The 26139-nt window shown below is 46.3% G+C and overlaps 1 protein-coding gene across 1 annotated transcript in view; it reads right to left on the minus strand.

Annotated features, from left to right (window-relative positions):
* Nucleotides 1-26139, minus strand: part of FANCM (FA complementation group M) — a 666273-nt gene that overhangs the window by 316 nt on the left and 639818 nt on the right. Inside the window, exon 23 of the mRNA XM_069208717.1 lies at nt 1034-1325. Within this exon, the coding sequence (XP_069064818.1) occupies nt 1034-1325 (292 nt within the window). The remainder of the gene's footprint in view (nt 1-1033; nt 1326-26139) is intronic.

Consider the following 26139-nt stretch of genomic DNA (forward strand, 5'->3'; position numbering starts at 1 on the left):
TTCAACATGTATTTGTATTTTTGTACTACTGAAATACATTGTTACTTCGTCCTGGAATACTGTCCCAGCCATATTCAAATCGGTCTGGACACTGCTCCGATGGGAGCAATCTAGCTCAAACTGCCAGGTCCTCGATGAACCGGGACACAAACTACTCAAGAGCAGTTTCGCCTTGATTGGGCTCATCAGTCGAATGTAGTGTGGATCCAGTGGCACAGTGAGCATGGGACCCACATCTGGCCCTTGTACCTTACGCAGAGCGTTCCATCAAACACACACAAAGTGATGGGAGGAATACTTGCAATAAATCTAACCACTGACAATTGATGGGGAAGCGGAGATTAATTCAAGCATTCCAATCATAATTTTTTAATACTTCAATACAGTGCCTTTAGCTTGACCATTATGACCAGCCCTGTGCTCACCTGTGCCATTGGAACCAAGCTCCACCCGACGGACGAGCCCCAATCGGGGGGAAACTAGTCTTGGGTTGCTTGTGTGTGGTTCAGGGAAGACCTGGCTTGACAGTTTGGGTTGGTTTGTTCCTAACGGAGCAGGGCCAAGAATGATTTGCATATGACTTACTTCCAATCTGAGTGGCATGGTGAGCAAAATATCAATGAGCTAGGATGCGGATCGAGTAAATATCAGTGGCTGAGATTAATTCAGGCATTCCATCCGTCACTTTTTTCTATACTTCGGTACAATGCCCTGTGTGTGACAGGGATGCCCAGACGTGAGTCCCGTGCTCACTGTGCCACTGGAACCAAGTTCCACTCGACAAAGAAGTCGCAACCGGGGTGAAGCTGGTCTTCCTTCCTTCCTTGTGTTGGGGTTTGGGGAGGATCTGGTCTGAACTGGGCTTGGACTGGTCCTGTTGAAGCAGGGTCCAAACTAATTTGCATATGGCTGGGTCCTAACTGAGGTGGTATGCTCTTATCTACAAAGCACCAATATCTTAAGCAGGATCATACAATATGTATTTTTTGTACTAAATATAATACATATGTTGGTTTAATGCATCACTTCTCACCTGTTAGCCATCTGTTTCACAGTACTAAAACGGTGGCACATGTTTAGTGCAGTGACATGATTTATATTAGGGATGCTGAGGTAGAATTGAAGGGCATCTTTTTTGTGAGCTTTAACCTCGGTTGGAACCACAATCCCAGCCTTCTTCCTTTGCTCCACCAAAGCGAGTTCTTTCAGCAAACCAGCTGTTTCCTCTTGACTGGAACTGAAAAGTATTCGGATCCCAGCAGCAATCAGGGATGACAGCATGGAATCATAATACTTATGCCTTTGGAATATTCTTGAGGTTTCTCCTGTATAATGAAAATCAAACAAAAGCTCAAAAACGTACTCCTAACTCCCTAGTCAAAATTTGTGCATCACAAATATGTTTTGATTGCAAGAAAATAACCATGATTTGAGAAAATATATAGCCCATATTTTTATTTAAAAAAAGCTGATATACTGAATTTACACACAACACAAAATGGTATACAATGACGTTGCATTACCACCACACTGGAAAAGAGGAAACAGACATGTTGGCATGCGGGCTCACCGATTTAGAACTACGAGACATAAAACTACTATGACGCAAGCTTGTGTAGGTTAGTAGTGAGGACATAACATACAATATGATGATGAATCATAATAGAAAAAGCAGTAGCACGTTGCAGCACATATTATTCGGGCCCGCTAATGGCGAATGTTGCCAATATGCACTGGCAATTCAAATCGTTTGGGCCTTAGTAGGGCTGGCACTGGAAACACTTTTCTCTGGGAACCATAAATTAGGGGTCCAGGAGAGGCAACAAACAAGAGAGTGGATTCATAGGGGGAGGAATCATGAAAAGCAGTCTGACAGTCAACCTATGCATTTATTTTTTTTAACTCTGTCACAAAGAAATTGGCAACAAGGAGAGACAAGACAGTACAATTGTTCTGTTTCAATTTCTTGCAACAGCTTCATTTTAAAATATCTTACTGGGTAAGGCACCTGCTGCTGAGAACTTTGTGTGCTCAGTAAATCTCAGAGAAGAGTAATAATGGTCAGATCACCAGGCAGGTCGCTCCCCCCATCTGCCACGCAGCCCTCTGTGGGTTGAACCTCCGTTGCCGCTTTTGCCGCCTGACTACTCGCTCCCTTTTTTCTGTACCCCTTCGCTTGGCCTCTGTGCCACTTCGTTTTTTCATTCTATGCCCCTGTGTTTTGCTTTCTGTACCCCTGTGCTCTGTTGTCCCTCTCCCGCCGTTTTTCCCCGGGTTTTCCCCTGGGTTTTTCCCTTGCTGATGAGCCCCTGCTGCCCCACCCCCTTCACTCCCATTGGCCGCCCCGCTCCCACCTCCCAGCTGCTCCTCCCTCCCTCTGCCCTCATATGGAGGCCGCGAAGCGGGCGTGCCTAAGGCAAGCCCATCTGCGCCCGTCCGTGCCTGGACCGCACCCAGCACCGGAACCCCTGGAACCCGCACCCCCCCGCAACGCCAGACTGCACTACGACGCAAGCACCCTCCACGCACTCAACACCAGACGAGGCCACCCCTGCTACCGGGCCACCCCGAAACGCACCCAGGGTCCTTTCACCTGCCGGAACTGCAGATTCACCAGCATCCAACCCTCCACACCACCAGCCAGAGAACCCAACCACCTCCGCTGCATCCTCCTCAACACCCGCTCCGCAAGCACGCCATCGAACTTTGGGACCTCCTAGACTCCACCGCCCCCGACGTCGCCTTCCTGACGGAGACCTGGCTGAACGCCACCTCAGCACCAGACATCGCCATAGCCATCCCACAGGGCTACAAGATCTCCCGCAGAGACCGCACCAACGGAGTGGGAGGAGGAATCGCCATCATCCACAAAGACTCCATCAAAATCTCAACAAACACCGATGACACCCTCACCACCGCCGAGCACATGCACTTCCAGATCCACACCGACCCCAACACCACCCTTAGAGGAATTCTCATCTACAGACCTCCCGGACCCCGCCCACAGTTCAGTGACACCATCGCCGACCTCATCAGCACCCACGCCCTCGCTTCCACGGACTACATCCTCCTCGGGGATCTGAACTTCCACCTCGAGAACAACAACAACGCCAACTCCACCGCCCTGATCGACAACCTCGGACTCAAACAGCTCGTAACAACACCCACTCACGCCGCTGGACACACGCTCGACCCCATCTTCTCCGCAAGCCCCCACGTCTCCTTCAACCACACCACCAAACCACACTGGACCGACCACAGATGCGTCCACTTCACCTTCAGAAAACCCACCACACACCACCGCACCCAACAGCTACCACGCCGCTGCTGGGGCAAGGTCACCGAGGACCAACTGACTACCGCCCTCGCCCTGAGACCACCCACAGACCCCACCGACCCAGACACCGCCGCGACCAACCTCACACAGTGGATCAACGACTGCGCCAACACCCTCGCCCCTCTCAAGACCTTTACAACCAACCACACCAACAAGAAAGCCGCCTGGCTCACTGAGGACCTCCGGATCTCCAAGCACACCTGTCGGAAGCTGGAGAAGAAATGGCTCCACGACCGAACACCAGACAACCACACAGCCCTCAAGAGCGCCATCTGCAGACATCACCAACTCATCAGGACCGCCAAGAAGACCGCCTTCAAGGACCGCCTAGAAGACAACGCACACAACACCAAAGAGCTCTTCAGCATCGTGAAAGAACTCTCCAACCCCAGCTCCATCACCAACGACATCCAGCCATCTCAAGACCTGTGCGACTCCCTGGCCACCTTCTTCCACCGCAAGATCACCGACATCCACGACAGCTTCAACCCCGACCCCCCCGCACCCACCACCGAGTCCACCACCCCTGCGACTACCACTCGCACCAGTCGCCTGACCGTCTGGTCCAGCGTCAGCGACGAAGACAACATCAAAACCATGAACTCCATCCACTCCGGATCCCCATCGGACCCCTGCCCTCACCACGTCTTCAACAAAGCCAGCGCAGCCATCGCGCCCCACCTCTGGAAAACAATCAACTGTTCCTTCGAGACAGCAACCTTCCCAGAAATCTGGAAGCACGCCGAGATCAACGCCCTTCTGAAGAAGCCCAAGGCGGACCCCAAGGACCTCAAGAACTTCCGGCCCATCTCCCTGCTCCCTTTCCCAGCAAAAGGGACCAAGAAGATTGTCAACAAACAACTGACCCGCTACCTCGAAGTCAACAAGATCCTCGACCCTTCCCAATCCGGTTTTCGCAGTAACCACAGCACCAAGACCGCCTTCATCGCCGCCACTGATGACATCCGGACCCTGATGGACAAAGGAGAAACAGCCGCCCTCATCCTCCTGGACCTATCAGCAGCCTTTGACACGGTCTGCCACCGCACCCTATCAGCACGTCTCCATGACGCCGGTATCCAAGAGAAGGCCCTGGCCTGGACCACATCCTTCCTCTCCGGCAGAACCCAGAGCATCCGCATCCCACCCTTCCGCTCCAAAACAACCGAGATCATCTGCGGCGTACACAGGGATCCTCCCTCAGCCTGACACTGTTCAACATCTACATGGCCCCCCTCGCCCACGTCGCACGACAACACAACCTCAACATCATCTCCTACGCCGACGACACCCAGCTGATCATATCCCTCACCGAAGATCCCCACACCGCCAAAGCTAACCTCCACCGAGGAATGAAGGCCATAGCCGACTGGATGAAGGACAGCAGACTGAAGCTGAACTCAGACAAGACGGAGGTCCTCATTCTCGGATCCACCCCATCAGCCTGGGACGACTCTTGGTGGCCCACGTCACTAGGCACAGCCCCGGAACCCACGGACCACGCACGCAACCTGGGGGTCATCCTCGACTCCACTCTCTCCATGACCAGGCAAGTCAACGCCGTCTCCGCGTCCTGCGTCAACATCCTCCGTATGCTCCGCAGGATCTTCAAATGGATCCCCCTCGACACAAGAAAAACCGTTACCCAGGCCCTCATCACCAAAAGACTCGACTACGGGACCGCCCTCTACTCAGGAACTACAAACAAGCTCCTGAGACGACTCCAACGCATCCAGAACGCCTCGGCCCGACTCATCCTCGATGTCCCCTGCCGCAGCCACATCACACTCCACCTGAGAGGCCGGCTTTGGCTCCCCGTCAACAAAAGGATCACCTTCAAGCTCCTGATCCACGCACACAAAGCACTGCACAACACCGGACCCACCTACCTCAACAACCGACTCAGCTGCCACATCCCCACCCGAAGCCTCCGCTCAGCCAACCTCGCCCTCGCCACAGTCCCCCGCATCCGAAAAACCACAGCCGGCGGCAGATCCTTCTCCTACCTCGCCGCCAAGACCTGGAACACTCTCCCCACCATCCTACGACAGACCCAGGACCTGCTGGCCTTCAGAAGACTCCTCAAGACCTGGCTCTTCGACCAGTAGCACCCCCCCCCTCCCCAGCGCCTTGAGACCCTCGCGGGTATGTAGCGCGCTTTACAAATGCAGTGATCGATTGATGACTCAGGGGGTTAACACACTTGGTGGAGAGATCTGTGTTTTGTCAAGTCACAGTTTTACGCAAAGTAAAACAGAGGGCTAATTTGTCTCCTGCCATGCACATTGTGCAACATTCGGATCACAGATTATTATAAATTGCAATTCCTCTAATATACCACAGTAAGCTATTAAGTGGCATCAAAGACCTGCGTGCAAACTTCAAGAGATAGGTTAAGACCCTTATTGTTTCTTTTACTCAAATTATTATAAGGCTGCTAAAAAGGGACTGTTTGGGTAGTGATAGTCGTATTGGTACAGACAACCCCAAGCACTGTTACATTTTAAATCATGATTTTGCGTTTCTCCCAGCCAAGCAGTTTTAACATATAATCCCCTCCAAGCAAACGTGTGATACCTGCACCTTCAAACAGTCGTTGTTGTATATAACATCCTGTATGTAGGAAGCTGGCTCTTTATATAGTGGACCAAAATGACGTACACTGTGCAAAGAGTCCAAGCAATCCCCAGAGGTATCACAGCGGCACAAATGACATCCCAAATGCTACCTTTTTGGGAAGTGTGGTTGAGCAGTTGGGCATTTAGGAGGGCAGTGCTAAGCATGTAAAACACACACTCATGCAGTGAGACACAAAATCAATAAAGAAATCCAACACCAATTTATAAAACTAACACGTACTTTTATATAAATTTAGATACCAAGATCATAGGAATCAGGTGAGTACTTTGATGAATTTTCCAAAGCAGACAGTGCTTTTTTTCAGAAAGCTACAATGCAATCCCATGGAGGAAAACAAAGACGGCAATCCGGCTAGGGTACGACTTACGGGACCAATCTCCTGGATTTAAGATGGTTTTGGGGCATCGTCCAAGGCCACACCAACAGGTCAAGTCGGGGAGCTTTGGTGCATCTGGGTGCAGAGGTGTGTTATGGCATCAGGCTTCTCATTCAAGTTTATGGGGATCTGTCCATTAACAAAGTAGCTGCAGGAATGGATTGAAAGGACAGTCCAGGGAAACCTACAGAGGAGCTCAACCCTTGAGGTCCTCAGGCATGTGGGGACACCTTCAGTCCTCTCCTCCTCGAGCTGTAGAGCGTGGGTGTCTTCTGGCATCGGGCCCAGCACTTGAGTTCCTTGCGGTTGCAGGGAGGCCCGCAGAAACACACTGCAGGCGAGGACTGGGGGTACAGTCTGACCCAGCCAACAAGTGGGTTTAGGTCAAGACATGGGGATACCCTTGGTTTTCCTTTTCTGGGTCTGGTGCGGATAAGGTACAGGTGTCTAAAGATGTTGGGTTTTGCCTCCTGATCACTCGTGGTTATAGCAGGGGGGTCTGCAGAAACAGTCTGCAGATGCCGTCGTGAAGTCCACAGTGGGAGAGCACAGGGTAGGCTTCTCTTCTGGAGGGCCTGGGGACCACGCTGATATCAGTTGCCACTTCAACATGGGCTAGGCTGCTCGGGTGTAGTGATGATGTCCAGTGTCAAGTTCTTGGCAGTCCTGGTCCTCTCAGTTCTTTCTTGGGTGCCTGCGGATGCAGGGGAGCAGCTTCTCCAATCCAAGGGAGTTCTTCTTGGCGATACACTGGCAGCTCTCCCAGTTTCTTGAAGGCTGCAGCGGCAGGAGAGGTCACAGTTGCTCCTCAAGGTTGGGTGCAGCAGGCAGGCTGGCAAGTCAGTCAGGCTCCTCGGTTCTCGGGTTCAGCAGGCTTCTCGTCCACTTCTCCTTTCGTGTCCAGCAAAGATCTGAGGATCTGGTATTAGGTGGTCCACTAAATACTCAATTGTGGGGATGTTAAGGGAAATGAAGGGCAGTAGCCAATGGACTACCTACCCTTGGGGTCACTACACCCCCTAGATGACCACTTCCTGTGGGCATCTCCCTGTCCAGAGTCCCTAAATTTCACCACACGCAAGGTGCCGGAATTTCCTAAGTTGTGTCCACTTCAGGCTGGCAACTTTAGGGGTGTTCACACGCCTCCCGTGCCCCACAGCTCAAGTGTGACATGCCTCCTGCATAGCTAATTGGTGCCAGATGTGCCCTGAGGCAGGGGGGCTGGCATCATCCTCTGAGGAACACCAGATCTGCATACCAAAGGCTGTGAGCTTCTTTGAAGCTTGTGCCTTGGAATGCAGATCATCTTTGGGGAAGGGTGGATAACACTTTAGCCCAGACAGGCTTTTGTTTCTGACTTCTCGAGAGTGGAGGCTCTCTGCCGGGAGGTCAGATTTTCGTCTGTTGGGACCAGACTTGCCAGAGCCGGTCAGCGAGCTCACCAGCAGTTGGTAGGTTTTTCAGGGGGGACCTCTAAGGTGCCCTATAGCGGCATGTATTGATAAATACATCATTGGAATCAGTGAGGGTTGATTAATACAAGATGTTTGATACCAAACATCCCTAGGTTCAGAGAAGCCATCATGTAGCGAGGGAACTCGTAGTGACCAGTGTCTAGCACTTGTATTTAAAATGGCTTTCCTGTACACTTACTATGTTTAAAAATCGACAAAGACATAGTAGGGGCAAAGCTGCTCATGCTAATATGCCCTCACTTGTAATATAAGGCATCCTACAGATATTACTAGCAGTGTTTTAGAGGACATGGCCCACAAGTGTGTGCCATGTCGTGTTTTCAATTGTGGGAGCACCTAGTCACGCAGCATGGAGTGGTAGTCTGCATAAGGTTGGTGCTGGGTCCCTCAGAGGGGCACAAGTTGTGCTGCAGCTCTGAGGGGCCCTCTTCAGTGCCCATTCCTTAGGTATCAGGGGTACCATTTAGTAGGGACCTACAGGGGGCTGAAGGGCCTGGTCACCTGGAGATCAAGTGACCAGGTGTCGTGTTTTAGGGAAGGAACACTGGCACTGGAGACCTGGTTAGCAGGAACCCAGCGCACTTCGGTCAAAGTTGCATCTAAAAACCAGGCAAAAAGTGGAGAGTACTGCAACCAGAACTCAGCTCCCTACACCGTACATTGATTTACACACTTGTATGATTCTTTGTAAATTTATAATTTGGGAGTGTGATGAAAAGCTCTCAGACACGCTACATTGGGAGTAGCAATAAAACTATTTAAAAATAAAAATATGAAGTGCTATTTAAATTGTTATTCATATAAATACTTGTACATACTGATCCATCTGACATGCTTGCAGTACATGCATGTCTCTTACGTATAAAGGTTGCAAAGTCAAAAACCTGCCTCCAATCCAAGTTTCCCTTAAGTAGTTGTGAAGTGATGAGATGAGATGAGTGCCTTTATGTCCCCAATGCACTGGCATCTAGGAGTTCGTCTCCAGCCAGGAATATACTCTGATAATAGGAGGGATGATGGCCCTTCAATTTCACATTTGTTTTGGGCCCAGCTATTAGAGACACTAAAAAAAACACTGACAAATCCAACAGGGCTAGTCTCAGTGGGAGCTATTGGCATTGCCAATGTATTTTATCCATGCTGTACAACAGCAAAAAGTAGCAGTGGTGTAGAGGAGAGTAGTCAACAATGGCATAGAGTAAAGTGGCACAGACTGGAGTAGAGTGGAGTGGCGTAGAGTAGTACAGTTGTGAGTGTGAGTAACAAAAGCATCAATAGAAATGACAGATTTTGTGAAAGAAAAATAAATAGGAAACCGCATGCCTGTGTTAAAAGTAAGAAAGCACATTGCAGCTCCAGGAATAATACTGAAACGCTTATAAAATTAAAAAATAATGTGTTGCGAAAATCCAAGGAAGAACACATGTATTTGGTCCATGCTTGAGGTAGAAGTTACCACAAGAAAGGCAGGGATGCTTGTGGGAGCTAAGCAATTGAAAGATTGCAAATTAGTGACAATGAAAACAACCACTTTTATGCAGAGGGCAGGTTGCAAGCCCAATGAATTGTAAATAATACATCTCGGGAGAACTAAAAAAGCCCCCTTACTGTGTGCAGGTTGCTGCTTACCTTGCTGAACTGCGACCTCTCCAGGACCAATTCAGCATACTTTATTGGGACTAGACGGATCCCCGATTTAGCTCGATAATAGTTGTCGGATCAGGGATCTGTCTGGTTCCCTATATACAGGGCCAAATTGGCATTAGAAGTGTGCTTCGTCGCTTCTTGCATTAGCAGTATGCTCTTCTACCTCAAACAGGTGCAGCACACACGTTAACAGACAGGCTCCCCTCACACACTTACAAAATGGCGTCCTGGACATCAGCAGTGTGATACAATAGCTCTCGTAGAACTGGTACAGGGTGAGCATCTGCCATGCAACGTTCCCTCCCTCACAGAACAGGGAAATAGCACAACACATTTTCTTCTTGATAGAACAGACTCAGCAAGTGGATTTTAGCAATGCAAGCTTTGTTCTTTCACAGAACAGTTACAGTTTATGCATCAGAAGTACAAGTTGCGGGTGCAGCACAATATCCACATTGCTTGTTTCCCCCCAACAAAAAGGACAGGTAGGACAAGGCACCCCAGAATAAGCCAGGAAGTAACAATGCATGCTTCATCACTCACTCACTCTTCCTTGTCCTGCCTGCCCTGGGGAGACAAGCTTGCCTCTTGTAATGAAGGAATCCTGAGTCTCCAATAAGTATCTGAAATGTACTTAGAGCTACAATTCGAGAATGGTCATCCCGGACCAACTAGGAATCAACTGCCGGGACTTGGAATGTCCTCACTCAAGGGAAATCCTAAAATACAACAGACATTCTCATCTTCCTTAAAGCTACAGAGGCATAACGTCCTATTCCCTTCCAGAACCACAACACAATGAAAAGAGTAAGATAAACAGGAGTGATGATTTCACCAAGAAAACCACAAAGGCGAAAATGAAAAACAAAATACATTCCACCTATAGAACAGAATATAAAACAATACTAGGAATTCTAACAGGATACAGGCTTTATCTCACATAGCGATGTAAAACTAGAAATCGTGACGAGATACAAAGTATCTCATAGTCCTGTAAATATCCCGATGGACTGCAAAAACAATTTCACCTCTTTTTCTCTGAGAGGCCCATTCTACCCCAGTAGGAGAGTCTCCAGACCAAACCTCAGGACTCACACCTGCCAACTGCAACAAACACAATTACCAGTCACCATCCATCAATATGAATCCACTGTAACTGGCATTTCTCTCTCTTTTCCATTCTCCACACTTTTGGTACAGCACAGTTTTCCTAGGATTCCACTTCTCACCATTATCTAGTGACAAAGAGATGATGAACATGTTTGACTCCTTGCAGGCCCCAGAAATCTGGACAAACCACACTATCTGACTGGATATGACCTTCACCCAAGAGCCAACTTTTGACTCAGTTCACATTGCCCTTCAGCACCAACTCTCATCAATGGAGGAACCATCTTGGTACTTTGTTTTCTGCCTCTCATCAATGCAAAAAGGGATTGTTCATTAACACTGTTCACAGTTGTGCAATAAGTCCATACCATCTCTACTACCACCTTCTCTTTATCTTGGCCACACATACCCATCATTTGAATAGCCCCTTTGATCACTCAATTGGCCCATTCAATAATACTGTGAAGGTTTTATAGGGAAATGCGATTATGTTCAATACCACGTGATTACAAAAATGCTTGCAGCACTACAGACAGAAGTTGAGTGCACTTTTCAGTCACAATTACAGAAGGAAAATCGCCTCCTTTCAAAATATCTGTTCCAAACTTTTAATGGTTGTTCTAGTGGTAATCTCATTCATGAACAAGCAATTTCGAGTAACCATTCACCATAACCAGGGCAAACCTCAATTAGTATCTGAATGTGGCCAAGGATCCAATAAAATCCTTGTACAAAGTATGCCATGGTTACCCGGATCGGGTATATGGCCAACACCAGCTTGTACTCACACACACTTTCTTCTCACCCTCTTTACATTCCAAACAGTGCTCCGCCCAAGAACTTGGTTTGTCATTCAACACAGGCCACAAAAATTCTGTTTTTACCCTCCCTTTAGTCAAAGTTTAACCTTGGTGCCCCTCATGCGGCAAACCCATCAATTTTGGATGTAAACTATGAAGAAGTACAAACATTTCTCCCCTATTCAGAAACATCTCCCTACACAGTCATCTCATGGAGTACTTTTATGTATATTCTCACCAAAAGCGCAAACACTCCTTCTCTCCTATCACCTAGTCAAATGAGATATTCAACCTCTTTCAAGACCTCATCAGAATACATCTCTTGTTCCCACCCTTCTGCTGTCAAAGCACCGCCACATCATGCTACAGCACACTCACACTTCCTGGCAATGACAGCTGCACCATCCACAAATTGCCAATAAAAAGAAAGGGGAGAAAGACAATCATCTTGAGTATTATGCCAGCTTCAGATCTGTTGTATCGCATAACTGTATTCCTGTAGCCTAGCAGCTTATATTTCAAGCCTTGCCACACCACCAGGTGACAACACTTTAATGAGAGGATTGTGGTCTGTGTGAAGTAGGAATTGCACCTTCATATAGGTAAGGAGAATAATACTCCACAACACATGCTGTTGCCGAAACTGTGTTCAATAACGGAAATATTTCAGCTCCAAACTTGTCAAAGACTTAGAAATAACAGCCACGTTTTTTTCAGTTCAGCCACTTATGTGGGAAAGAACTGCGCCATTCACGTGTCATTCTCATAAACAATTAGGATACATTTAGTTTTGTATCAAATGGAACTAAAATGCCAGCATTACAAATCTCATTCTTCGTCAAACCGAAACATCTCTGTTGCTTGTCCTCCCATTTGAAACTAGAGCATTCCTCAGAAGAATTTGCAGGCTCTCTGCCTTATGGAAAAACCCCACCACAAACAGAGAATATTCTTCAAAGAATGAAGTTACATGAGCCATTGTCTCATGCTCTATGCAGTGGTAGGCCTCAGGAAGATATAAATGGCTGGTACACTGATCAACTGATGAAGAAGGCTGACCTTGGGCCCCTCAAACTATGCATATAGGTATGTAATCTTTATTTATGGCTTTTTAGGTTAAATGACACTGGACATACAGCTAAAGTTGTCTCCAGCCAGACCTTTGAAAAACAGCAAAGTGAAGGTATCATATAAAACAGGAAATAGAAGGCAGCTGAGGGAGGCACAAGTGCACCTTATTTCAAACATAGTTTTGAGGAGAGGTGTAAAGAGTGCACAAGAGCAGAGAGAAGAGGCATACTGCTTTCGAGGCAAGGAATGGCCACTCGTACTGTAATGTGGCTCTGCAAATCACACTTTCAAAGAAGACTGGCTAGACAGGGAACAAAAACAGCCACGCAAATTTTGATATAACAGGTCCCATACTGCACACAGACGGATATCGCCTCAATAAAAGTTTGGGGATAAAAGTCTTCACCCCATGACACCACCTCTGAAAACCTACCAGTCACTTGTGCCCTTTTCTCCCATCTGCATATCTCACCCCTCATCTTTCCTCCTCATTACTCCTTCTGCACATCCTCCAGGTCACCCCCCCCCCCCCCCACACACACAACCCTCTTACATTTTAGCACTGGATATTCTTTTCCTTGTGCGCTGCCCATATTTCCACAATTCTGTGTACCTCCTTTGCACACTTTCACACCCCTAGTCGATGGCAGCTTCGACAATGATGCTGGACTCTGCATAACAGTCTCACAACTCTTCAGAACCAATGCTTCACCCTGACTGAGCGCTGCATCCTGGACACTGGACTTTGCATCACAAACCAGATGACGGGATCCTTGATGACAAGACATGCCCTCGTATTGCAGCCTTATGCATCTTGGAACCAGTGCATCACTTCGGCTATGTGACGGATCTTCGATCCAGCATGACCAAATAGCCAAAGTTGGCGTTTGTGCTTTTGGCTACTATTTTCACTAAAATCTTTAAAATTGAATATCTCTGACTCTACTGATTTGATATTTGTTGTTTTGATCTTTTTTTATTGATTAAAGACATTTTTTTGTTTTGTTAACTTAGTGTGTCTTTTTTTTGTAGTGTTTTAACTTTATTACTGTTTGAAGTAATGCACAAATACTTAACACATTGCCTCTAAGTGAAGCATGACTGCTTTGTGTCACAAGTTAAGCACTGGTTTATTTAGTGACTTTTGTGGCTCATCCTGACACGGACTGTGATTATTATATGAGGTAAGTTCTCACCCCCTCTCAAATAATACTCCAGTTTCTTGCACCTTGTTTTGCTAGAGTTGACTTCATGTGCTTCGACAGTCCTGCTAAGGTGCTCAGAATAGTTCTGCAATACTGGGAACTCAAAGCTGTGGACAATCTCAGTCCTACTAGGTTGATCTGATCATGCAACAATTCCAAGCTGAGGCTGGGACAGGTTCTGGAGGGGACCGCAGGTCCCGCACAATGACACAGTCAGGGGGCACCAAACTGTTCCTCAAAATAGAAGTCCTGGCCCGTTGGTCCTTTACACAAGCAGCTTTTGCACTAATGCCTGGAGTTGAAGCCAAGTGCAGATGATGGAAAAGGAAAGAAAAAGACTTTCAACATTCTATCGACACAGTAATTCACGTTTCACTGTCTCGTGGAGCTTTATCAAACTCCTCACTTGATAGTAATTTGCCCTTTTGCAAACAGAGACATCAAATCACACATTATTTTAAGGTGTGCCATATACTCTCAACAGTATGGGATCTTCAGTGATAGCTCTAGCCACTGAAGCGTCTCAGAGAAAGTCTCAGGACATCCTATGGCATTCGCTATGCCTCATGCTGATAATAAAACTAGACAGTAACACGCAGAAACACTCAGGAGCAACTTCTCATTTACTGCTCATAGCTAGTCTAACTGACAGTGAAACCCAAGGGTCTAATCACAGACACTGGAACACAGTAACTGATACATAGGTGCTGCCACAATCCCTTAGACAACAATAACTCGGAACACTCTGTCAGTTGGTTTCAGTACAACACAGGTAAAGATGCACATAGATACCTGGTCAGAAATGTTTGGTGGCCTGAGCCAAGAATTTGATACTGGACCACTTAATACTATATCTGCTTTTACCAGGTGCCATACACGCCTAATTCCAAGTATAAACAGGCTTTTGCAAGTCAATGGGTCTCACATTTGCTCTAGTTAAAGGGATCAGCGTTGTAAATTTATAACTGGACTTTTCTTGCCAAATAAATTGGTCAACCCTGCCTCATAATTTGGCTTTTTCCTGCCACATAATTCCAGTGGCCCGGCATATAACTAAAGCACTTCCATTTACCTTCTTCCTCTATATGCAGACAAAAATGAGCACAACGAATAAAAGCTCTATTGATCCGGAGGGAAAAGGCGATTGATTACAACCTTCAGTGTACAGTGGTTGGGAATGCTACCACTGAGTGTCAAGAAGGAAGTGTCTGGAAATTTTTTGTCGCTCTGCTTGAAATAGTAACATTTTAGCGGCTGTGTTTGCAATATGTAAATTCCATTATAAGACTGCTGTCTTTCTGGCAAATTATGCACAGCTTTACGTATGAAAGACTTGTTATGCAGTGGTAAGTTTGCTTTCATTTTTGGATCATACATATGGTTCGCCTGCATTCAAGTAGTCTTTATTTTTTTTATTTTTTTTTGTGTGAAAATTACGCTTGACGTTCCTGGGATTGATAACTGAATGGGGGATAAAGGATTTCAGTTTGGAGGGCAGAAACCAGTGCAAGATTAACTATGCTCTGTCTGCCTACAGTTTTCAGTCTTAAACTGGGCTGATTCATTCTGAGAGTCTTTCGGTGTAGCCAAAGTGGAGAAATGCAGCTTGTACAAGATTATTTTTGTAATAGGTATGGCATTTAGGATAATCACTAAATATTAACAGAAAACGGGGTGAGGGAGGGCAGGTTAAGGTAGCTGGTAGAGGGTCACCTAGTGTTTCCTCTTGCCTCGTAGTGCAACTGGGTGATAGCTGCCTGTAATGCTGTCTGTATTTAACCACCGGCTCTATCTTGACCACTGACTCCATTTTGTGCTTTGCTTAACTGCAAACACTGTCACATTAGTGGCACAGGTATTTTTCCACGCACAGCTTGCAAAACGTGTTTTCGCTCTTTCTCACCAAGGACGGGAACATAACATGGAGGAGTGAGGGAGTTAAGGATGTACCAGGCTGAGAATGTTTATGGTAAAGCAGGGAACAGCTCAGTCGTGGAAAATCACTGAGAGTTGGCCAGTCCATAGCGTGTTCTTTTCAACACTGACCTGGTACGGCCAGCGTCTGAACAACAACTTACCGGGAGGGACGGGGAGTTTCTAGAATTCTCCTCTCCAGTTTGTTTAAAGGCTATTAGGGGAGGAAGCTTGACAGCTGGTACTAGAAGGAACTCATTCCGAGGAGGGACGCCTTGCTCAGAATCCCATTGTGGGAGGTAGGCTCCTGATGTTCCGCACCCTGAAGCTGGCAGATGAAGGGATAATGTTGCTGTCTGATGCATTTTTAATTCTTATTTTTAGCTTTGTGGTGTGCATGCATGAATACGTAGTCACAATATATATATATACATATTATATTAATTGTTGAAGTTTTACATTCTCTTTGTTTCAGTAATCATTATTCTACTACTGTGCTTATTTTACGTAAACGTGTTGCTACATTTGAAATAAAAGCTCTCGCTGTTCTCTCTGTGCATGAAACTTAGGAAGTGCCTTAATAAATGTATTACTCACACTAAGAGTGCTGCATTCTTTGCATTCTTATCAGTCTGAAGTAGAGCAGAACACTGCCTAATAAAAGACAGGTAATATAGCTGAAAAGATTGATTTTTCGGACCATCTATGCCACACAAAGACCACCTCATCACCTGGGCAGTACAAGTGCGAGGCAGCCAGGCGAGCAATACACAGTGTCTACTGAGTAAATATGGAATGAAAACTCTGGCCACCTAATGTTGGAACTGCTGAGGTGCCAGATGAAAACCAGCTGCTGCCAGTCTGTCAGGAGCCAGTTGTCAGGTGAGATCCAGCTGCTGCCAGTCTATGAGGTGAGGTACAGGTGCTGCTGAGTTGCCTGATAAGACCAGTCTACTGATTAGCTGCCTCAGTGAGGCTTATGGGAAGCCAGTGGTGCCCTTGTGAGGTCCAGTTGCTGCTCAGCTGCCAGGTGAGTCCCAGTTGCTGCTTACTGGCCAGGTGAGCTCAGCAGCTCCTGAGAATCCACCCGAGACCCAGCTGAGGTGCCATGCAGATGTGTATCGAAGTTGTGCAGAAAGTGCAGTGGCACCGAGACCTATGGTTGTTGGGGGCTCTCTGGACCACAATTATGTCCGTCTTTTACTACCAAACTGTGGGTAGGTGGCCTGTTTTCCCATGAGGCTCCCATGTTACACACCCTGCTCCTGCCAAGGTCGGCCCGAGCTGCACCTTGGCTTGGATTATGTGTAACACCCAGACTTCACACTGAGTGGGGAACTTTCAAAACATAAGCACACGCGCCCCTCTCCCTGTATTCCTCTATCCCGCTCACAACTATAGAGTTTACTCCTTAAACTATCACTTGTGCCATCGCTGAACGTCAGCAGTAGCACTCAGATTAATTGTTTGTTATATAAAGTGACAGACACAGATAAAGGGTCCAAGATAGACCGGCAGGATCATGCGCTTCATAACTTCCAATGGAACATGCAGCAGGCAAGCGCTGAGTGATGCACCGACAAAAATAATGAGTGAATATTCTTCTGTTGCACATACTGCAAACTACATCACCCACAAGCAGGGGCGTAGCTTCAGGGGGGCTGTTTGGGGTGTTGCATCCCCCTAGTAAATGCATTTTCCAGTAAATAATTGGCTACCAGTACTTTCAGTCAGTTATGGTTAGATGTCAGTCGGATTTCACCAGGACTTTTTACATAGACTCAGAGAAAAATGCAGACACTCTCGTCCCCTCTCCGTTTTGAAAGTCCGCTAAAATGTTGGTTATTTTACCAACTATTGCAATTTCTCTTAGTACTCCTCAGACACCCACAACCCCTTTTCTTACTGACCAAGCTACGTCCCAACGTCTCATCCACAGGGGCTCTCAATGTTTGGCACATAAGGCCCTTGAGAGATTAAATGATTTGTCCAATATCTTGAGGGATTTGTCCAAGATCACACAGTATCGTCAAGTGAAGAAGCCGGGGTATAAATCTAGGAGTCCTACTTACCGTACTTATCGTAAAGGGTTCGATAAATATTCACAACCGAAAGACACCCAGACACAGAGGGTCACTGAAAAGCTAACTGATTGAAGGGATGTCTCAGCAAGAGACTGTCTGGCTTCAAAGTGACCGCTTGACTATTTACAAGTTAATTGTCATCTTTTGACAACAGTGCCCAGGAGCAAAAACAAAAAAATGAGTGAAAACTATGAAAAGACGATTTAACAGCATAAAAGAGAATTAGCTGTACAAACATCAAACTTTGTAATTTTGTTTGTCAAGTTGGGTATGTTATTGCCAGTCACGAGCTTTCTGCTCGTGGGGCACTGGAGGTTAGAATAAAATAGTTCCTCAGTCACGTCGGGAGCAGCAGACGGGCACTAATTAAGTAGAAATCAATTAGTGCCTGATCCTTGTCCACTCAGTGGAACGGAAACGATGCCAGACAGGCACTGACGAATTACGAGGCTGTAAAGAAGGCTGCCATGCAAACCAACAAATGGTGAGGGGCAGGCGGGCTCCAGAGCCTTTACTGAAAAAAAAATAGTGTCTTGCAAGCGCACGCCCTGGCAGGCTCGACCCTAAAAAAGACACGTCACCCAGGGAACAAGAAAACATTGCAGCTATGTTATCTGGTGCCATCTAGTGTTAATGCCTCATTATTAATTGAGAAGACAGCCTTGCTTAAAATAAAAAGCAATGAGTACATTTTGTTGCACAAGCACGAGGCCCTGAAAACCGCAAGACTGGGTTATAATGCCCTGCCTGTCCCTACACCTCCCTTTTGGAGGCTGTGCATGATGCGACAGATTGATGCTTTAATAGAGTACCTAACAGGCGGTGACTGCGAGGAAGCTCATTTAAGGTGCTTCTCACAGCGTAACACATTAACTGAGCCTTGGGGTGCTCTCTCTGTCACATGCAATCAAGCACAGCCTGTGACACAACACCACATCAAGTGGAAAGGAAGGCGAAGGGAAAGCGGAAAGGTAAAAAAACAAAGAAACATAGGAGAGCAAGTGGAAACAAAAAGACAAGTGGAGAATACGTGAGAGTCAAGAAGCATGAATGGAGAGAGGAAGTCAAGGAGGGGAAAAGTGGGAAGGGGAAAAGGTGAAAACTAAGAAGGGAAGAAGGATGAAAAAAATAAACAGCATAAAACGGGTAAAATTCCTAAGATAGGATGACGCGAATGCAAAATTAGAAAAATACGAAAAAAACAAAGTGATGAGAATAAAAAAGTAAAAGGGAAAATGAAAGAGAGCCGGGAAGAGGAGAAAAATATGTACAATAACAAGGAGGACGATTAAGCTGCAGGAGATATAAAGTATGAGACAAGCAACATATTGTATCGGGGCAGTCAAACAGTGGTTTATCTTCAAGACTTAGGCGGGAGATGCAGCGACTCCACAGTGTTGGAAGTAAGGCTACAAATCACAAACAGTGCGTGAAAAATGTTCTCTCCACTGAGCCTTCACCGGAGCCGTCGTGGGCCCTGAGCTTTCTTGATTAGTTTTGGCCGAGGTAGCTGTTCCTCCGGCCTTCACTGCAAAGTTCTAGTGAAGTGCAGGGAACCCGGTTGGGAAAAAGAAGCTTCAGCAGAATGAATAAATTGCCTAGTATCTCTGTGAGGGTATGTCTGTGAGAGTATCTCGGCTATCTCCTGTTCTAATGCACCCTGGCTCGTAGTTGTGCTGGTGAAGACCACTCCAGTCAAGTGCGGTTGCCCCATGCCGCCTCTCCAGCAGAGCGACAGAGGGAGCAACCAAGGTTCTATACCAAGAACACTGCACCTGCCTGCACACTGCTAGCTGGAGTGTAAACCACTGGTGCACTTGCCAATGGGAGCACCGGTTGTGGCACACAAGACAATGCGGAGTGTCACTGGGCTGCAGCAGCATCACATTGTGTGCCACCTAGTATTTCCACACTTCACCATTGCACAAAGGCTACCAGGTGCACCCCCTAAGAAACGCAAACACAGGCAAAGCCAGTAGGCCTGGCGTTTGCCACCAGACGTTTGGCTTTGCCAATGCTTGTTTTCTCATGGTTTCTGCTTACCTTAATTATTGGGGCAGCTGCTGTTCCCGCATCAGTCAACAAAAAGCAGAAAAAGAAAGTAAAAAACACTGGTTAACAGCAAAAACAAAAAAAAAATTGGGTATCAAAAACCACACTTTGCCATTGTAGTCCTCGGCACCTAAAGGGAACTACATGTTATGTGGTTGTGCTCTTGGTGAAAGAGCAAAATGCTGTCACTCACTGAAATCAGGGAATGGCTGAAGTGCGCTGACCCAATGCCACATGCTGTATGCTGTACTGGGTGGAAGAAAATGTCAACGACACAATAAAAGACCAAGGGCTGTCTGAAACCCTCTATAAGAATACTATAAATATATTTAGTAAAATCACAAGGGCTGTCCTAAAACCAGAAAGTATGGCGCTAAAGCCATGTTACAATTTGACATGTCAGGCAATCTGTGCAAACGCAGGCAGCAGCTAGTGCGCGTTGCTGCCCTCCTGTCAGGCACGACACCCACACCCACCGGCGTCAGGGGACGTGCAACGGCGAAGAGGGGAGGCTGTGTTGGCCGAAACGTAAGAATAAAATGAAAGCAGAAAATACTTGCACTGTCCCTTTCGTTTCGAGTTTACCCACAAAGCAGCCACAACAGGCGATATCTGCAAGCCGATGATGCACAGAAATTGGATCACATATAGCTAGTGTTTTTCATGTTAAACATTGTTTTTTTGTTGTTGTTTTTTACAATTGAGGGAGGATTAATTATACAGGTTTGCACTGATGTCATCCCCAGTGTGAAATATTTTAAGAATAGGGGCCAGTGTCACAAATGCATTTTTAAGACTGATTTACGCCTCCTATATATTCACAGACAGATTACTACCAGGTGTTAACTCCACCTATACCTGCATAAATTTACGCCAAGACTGTACCTTACCCTTTCCCAAACTGGAACCCTTTCCGGCATACTTGGTGGGAATGTAGGGAGAAGGTGTTTCTCCAAGGGAGTAAACGTTTTTCCCCATGGAGAAACAAAACATTAAAAAAGTGTAACGAGGAACTCTTCTCTGCATACAGTTCAGTATTGGGAAAAGGCAGACCAGAAAAAAGTCATAGGTCGTTTCCATGCGAAGGCCTGGAAATGTTGCCGCTTGACACGCATGCCACTGGAAAGGGCTGTGAACTGAAGAAAAGACTAATAGTATGTTCAGGAGAATGACTAAACCCTACATATACTTTTATTCCTATGTGTCCATGCAGCCCTAGATCTTTCTATACTATAGTGCTCCAACACAAGGAACACAGTTTCTCCAGAAGACACAATGAACCAGGAAGGTTACATTAACAGTCAGTTTTATTGCATCAATTGTGCAGCACCCTGGATTTAATTAGCGCTGTTTTCAGGGCTGTAGCACAAGCAGCATCACTGACCTACTTTTTAGGTTGAGCTGCGCGTTTGCGCTCTGGATCATGTTGTAATCTCTATGTGGGCTTCTAACCCGCCCATGTCAGACCCGTCACTTTCATTAGTTAGTAGGCTTGCCTTTTAAAAATCGATTGATTCCATTTCTGAAAGGCTTGCCTATGTAATGCCTTTTCTGGTGTTTAGCCCTACTTGAGCGCACCGGTAAACTACTGAAAACATATGAGGCTCTGTGTTTTCAGCTGGTTTCTGGACTACTTTAGCTTTACATTTCCTGCACAGCGCGATCTCGCTGGACAGTAGTCGATCGCTTTGCATGACATCGACCCTGTTACATGTATAATTGCACTTTTGCTGGTTACATGGATAATTGCACTTTTGCCAGTAACGTGGATAAATTGCACTTTTGCCGATAAGTTTCACTGTGAGCAAACTTCTGTTTCCTTTTCTGTGTCTCCTTCACACTCATGGATACCATCGGCTCGCATATGTGAAACTGTTTTACTTTTCATTATTAGTTTATGTGGTAAGAAACGTCCGGTTAGGAGTTTACAATGCTAATAGCTCTAATGCGAGCAAACCCGAGACCCGTTGCATTGTAAATGCTTGTTTACCTCGAGCTGGTGCTCTGGCTGGCACGGACAGTACAATGTTGTGCAGAACAGATAACACTAAACAGACTACTCTGGCAGTTGGTGCCAACATCAATGATTAAAACAGGCACAGGCAGTCTTAATATACTGCATTTCATGATTCATGGGTTCGCGGTGCACCAATGGGGGGAGAGCCGTGCCAGGGCAGCGATGTCCCACAGCCTGAATGTGCCAGGTTGTCTGTCGAGTGAAAGGTCTTTCCATCTGGCCCCTCTGTGCATGATGAGAGCTATCAGGGCCCCTCTCTTCGGAGGTTTTCGTGTCAGCTCAAGAGAGGCGTTTCCTGGGTTTGCCTGAGCTTGTTAGCCCTGCTTGTGTTCTGTCTTCAGAAGCCACCCTCACCCAGGCATGAATGTCTCAGAAAGCAGACAGCTTCCAGAGTGGGAGCTTACCAGAACCTCTTGTACGTCCCTCTCCCTGTGCACGGCCTCTGTGCACTCACAGGCTCGCTGCCTCTCACACTCTCGGGACTCTGGAACCAATTACTGGTGCCAAGTTGTATCCTCAGATATTGATTCATAAACAGACCCCTGCCCACGGCTCTTTCATCCAATGGCTCCTAAGTATCGTGAAGTGTGTAAAGGTGGCCGTCGGTGTCAACAAACAGTGAACTGCCCCTCAGAGCTGTCTTGTACTCATCTAATGCTTGTAAGCAGCGGCGCTGCTACTGTGTGCTATGTAAAGCCGCAGTCCTGCCTTTTAAGCCAACATCGCAGTGCATTCTGGGACTTGTAGTATCCCTTTCACCACAGCAATCACAGGCTCAAGAACCCAAGCTTGGAGGGTCCTAATGCTGAAGAAGCCGTGAGTGGCTCAACGCGTCGCCCACCACACTGGGACCCCTGGCTGGTTCACATGTCCTAGCTTCAAAAAAGATCTAATATCATCCACTCGCCCTTCTCGTCCGAACCCTACCTCACAAAAGCAGGGGTCCCCCAAAGGCAATCATTTCACCTTTGCTTTTCAACATCTACATGATATCTTTACCAGAACTGATCAATGATTTCCATCTCACATGCTACAACTATGCAGATGACACACAAATCCTACTTAAATTAAAATGCCCCAAAAACATTGAAAACTCACAAATCTTCAGTTGCCTCACAGCTGTTGATCATTGGATGACCTGGAGCCATCTCAAACTAAATACCTCCAAAACAGAACTACTCATATGTGGTGACTGGAAAAATTATGACCCTCTGTGCGTCTGGCCTGACGATCTCGGACCACCTCCTCAATTATCCAAGGAAGTTAAAAACCTTGGAATCACCATGGACTCCAAGTTAACTATGAACGCCCAAGTGGACAAATTAGCACGAACAAGCTTCCTCACCTTGAAGACTTTACGACGCATCTTCCCCCACCTCGGGTTTCCACACAAGGTGCAAGCTACTATCTCTCTTGTACTATCCAAACTGGATTATGCCAATGGCCTCTACCATGGATAATCTCTATCTATTATGAAAAAACTACAACGTATTCAGAACTCCGCAGCCAGGCTACTATTACATGTAAAGCCGCAAGCCCACATCTCCCCTGTCTTGAGACCACTACACTGGTTACCCGTTGCCAGAATATGCACTTTCAAGCTTCATAACCACCATATTCAAACAACTATGGACTGCATATGCCTATGTTGATAAATATTTTTTTCAGATTATGTGTATATTTCTAGTTATGTATAGTTTCTTTAGAAAATATGTATCGCTACTATGTCATAACAATAAAATACACACACACTCTTTAAACCTTTTTGACTAAGTATATTTTACCCATGGTTCTAATTATGTATTGTATGTGCATATGTGTGTGTATTCATGTGTGTGTGTATGTGTGTGTATATATATATATATATATATATGTATGTGTATATGTTGTTTCTGTGCTTGGCATGTTCGTGTTGTTATACTAGATACTTATGAACCCTGCTCTCATCTTATCACACTTATCTACCCATCATCATATGTCATGTCTCTATCAATCCATCCTCCATTCCCACTCTGACTCATCCCAAATCCATTCTACTACTTTCAACTCCTAAATAACTTTGCCTAAGCTCTTCCCTCCGCTTCCACATCTAACGCACCCAAACCTCACCTTACTACCATGACCTCCCAAACAACCCTACTAAATTCTCCCTCATTTATCTCACCCTGCTACTATGCTCTCTCTAACCCTTCCACAGACTCTTCCCCATCCTCCTTTACTCACCCCAAGCCTAAATCCGATTACCATAAACTCCCAATTAACACTTCTGGGTTTCTTTGCTCCTCCACCCCTCCATTACTCCAGTCAATCCAACTAACAAACTCTCATATCCGCAGCTCAAATTAACTCATAATAATACTAAAACTGTACTCATATTTCCCTATACTAATCCATCACTAATTCTTGTTGGGTTCCAGAGTAGCGTGCTACTCACCGAAAAGCGCTTCGATGCCTCGTCAGGGGTAGTAAGCGCTATATAAATACGATTGCAATATAATTTCTGTAGTATTTTCCTACCTACCTGATTTGGTAACAAATCACTTTCCAGAACAGATGTCGTGGAGAAGGATGTTCATAGCAGTGTCATCTATTAGTACTAAGTACTAGTGTACCCAGAGCGAGTGCACCAAACTTGACACAGAAGCATGTGAGTGCATTTTATGTGTATGGCAGGAAAGCAAATGGCTCTTCCAAATTGCAAATTATTGTTGACAGCTTTGATTTTTTGATTTTCTTTGGCAATTTGCATGTCTGTATTGGGAACGTTCAGTGAAAAATTATGACAGTAATATGTAATGGGGCAGTTTCTAGTGGCCTAGATTAGGTTTATAGGGATACATAATGAACGAAGGGTGAGCCAGCTGAATGAGTGAAATAGTGACCCATCAGTCGACAAGTGCTTCCCTGCTGGAGTACAAAGGAACTCTGGCCTAGTGCTTGTTTGTTGAAACATATGTTGAGGTGTCTTGGTGTTCAGAAGCTGTGATCATTAGTAACATCAGCTATTGAGTCTAGAAGGGTATATATGAAAGAAGTGTTTGGTGAGTGGTTGGTAGATGCAGAGGAGGCTGATAACATAAGAGATGAAGAGCAGCAGACTAGTTCAGATTTGCACTCCAAAACACGCAAGTCCTTAACAAACAAGTTACTTACCTTCAGTAATGCTCTTTGTGGTAGATATTCTATTTAGTTGGCCAACCTGTCTGATGTTTTATTATTTGTTCTGTCTCCTGCTGGCAATCCCTTGCCTGGGCATAGTTAAGGGTTATCTTTCAGCCTTCTCTGACCTCTTACGGTTGACTGATCAGCCCCCCCTGTTTAAAATCTGCAAAATTGTCCTTACTTATTTGGTGTGTACTCCATTCAAACCGCTCCAGTGCCTTACCAGTAAAACCTTGTCCCTGATTGCCATCACCTCTGCACAGTGTGTGACTGAGCTTCAGGCTGTGTGTTCATCCACCATATGCCACATTCATCCCCAATAAGCTGGTTCAGCGTATTAGAGCCTCCTTTCTACCAAACGGTGTGATACCTAGATCACACCATTCACTCGTTCGGCGTTCTATGCCACACTTCACCCATCTGAGGAGAGACTCCATTGCATGGACCACAAAAGAGTGTTCAGTTTCTACATCATTCGTACCAAAAACCACTAGGTGGATGATTAGTACTTTTTGGGGTTTGCCGGTGCAAAGAAAGGCAAGGCTGTGCAGAAGCATACCATCACATGCTTGATCATGTTCAGAATTAAGATATGCTTTGCAATGGCAAAGAAGCAGCTTCCGTTAAAGCCTGTGCACCCACTCCACCAGGGCCAAAGCTGCTACCAATGCATTGGCACACGGAGTCTCTGTCCTAGACATTTACCGGGCAGCTATGCGGACGTCCTGCCATAAGCTCACAAAGCACTATTGTCTGGACAGTCAGGTTTGCAGGGAGGGATTTTGCCCACTTGGTCCTGCAGGCCTTTTTGTTTTGAGCACATTCACAGACACACCTCCAAATAGGAAAAGCTTTGGTATCTATTCAAAAGGTGAAGAATCTGCGGCTGGAAGTATCTGTTACTTGCCTTCGGTAACATTCTTTTTGGTAGAGACTCTATCCAGCTGCAGATTCCCCACCTACCTTCCCTTCCTCTGCCTTCTGTGACTGGACTCTACCAAAATAGTCACACTGATGTACCAATTTGCTTTTGGGGCTCTAGGTCTGAAGGCGCCGACAGTCTTAAAAGAAACTGGTGCCTTTATAAGCCCCACAAGTCACTTCCTGAATGGAACGGGGTCAGAGTGGAGCCACACGGCAACACCTTCTGGTGCACAGAGGTATTACGAAAAAAGTTTCTAGATCCAGTCTGACACCTGGTGAATATTCAAAAGGTGAGGAAACTGAGGGTAGAAGTCTATCAGAATTC

Source organism: Pleurodeles waltl, chromosome 9 (genome assembly GCF_031143425.1).
Source record: "Pleurodeles waltl isolate 20211129_DDA chromosome 9, aPleWal1.hap1.20221129, whole genome shotgun sequence".
Lineage (NCBI taxonomy): Eukaryota > Metazoa > Chordata > Amphibia > Caudata > Salamandridae > Pleurodeles > Pleurodeles waltl.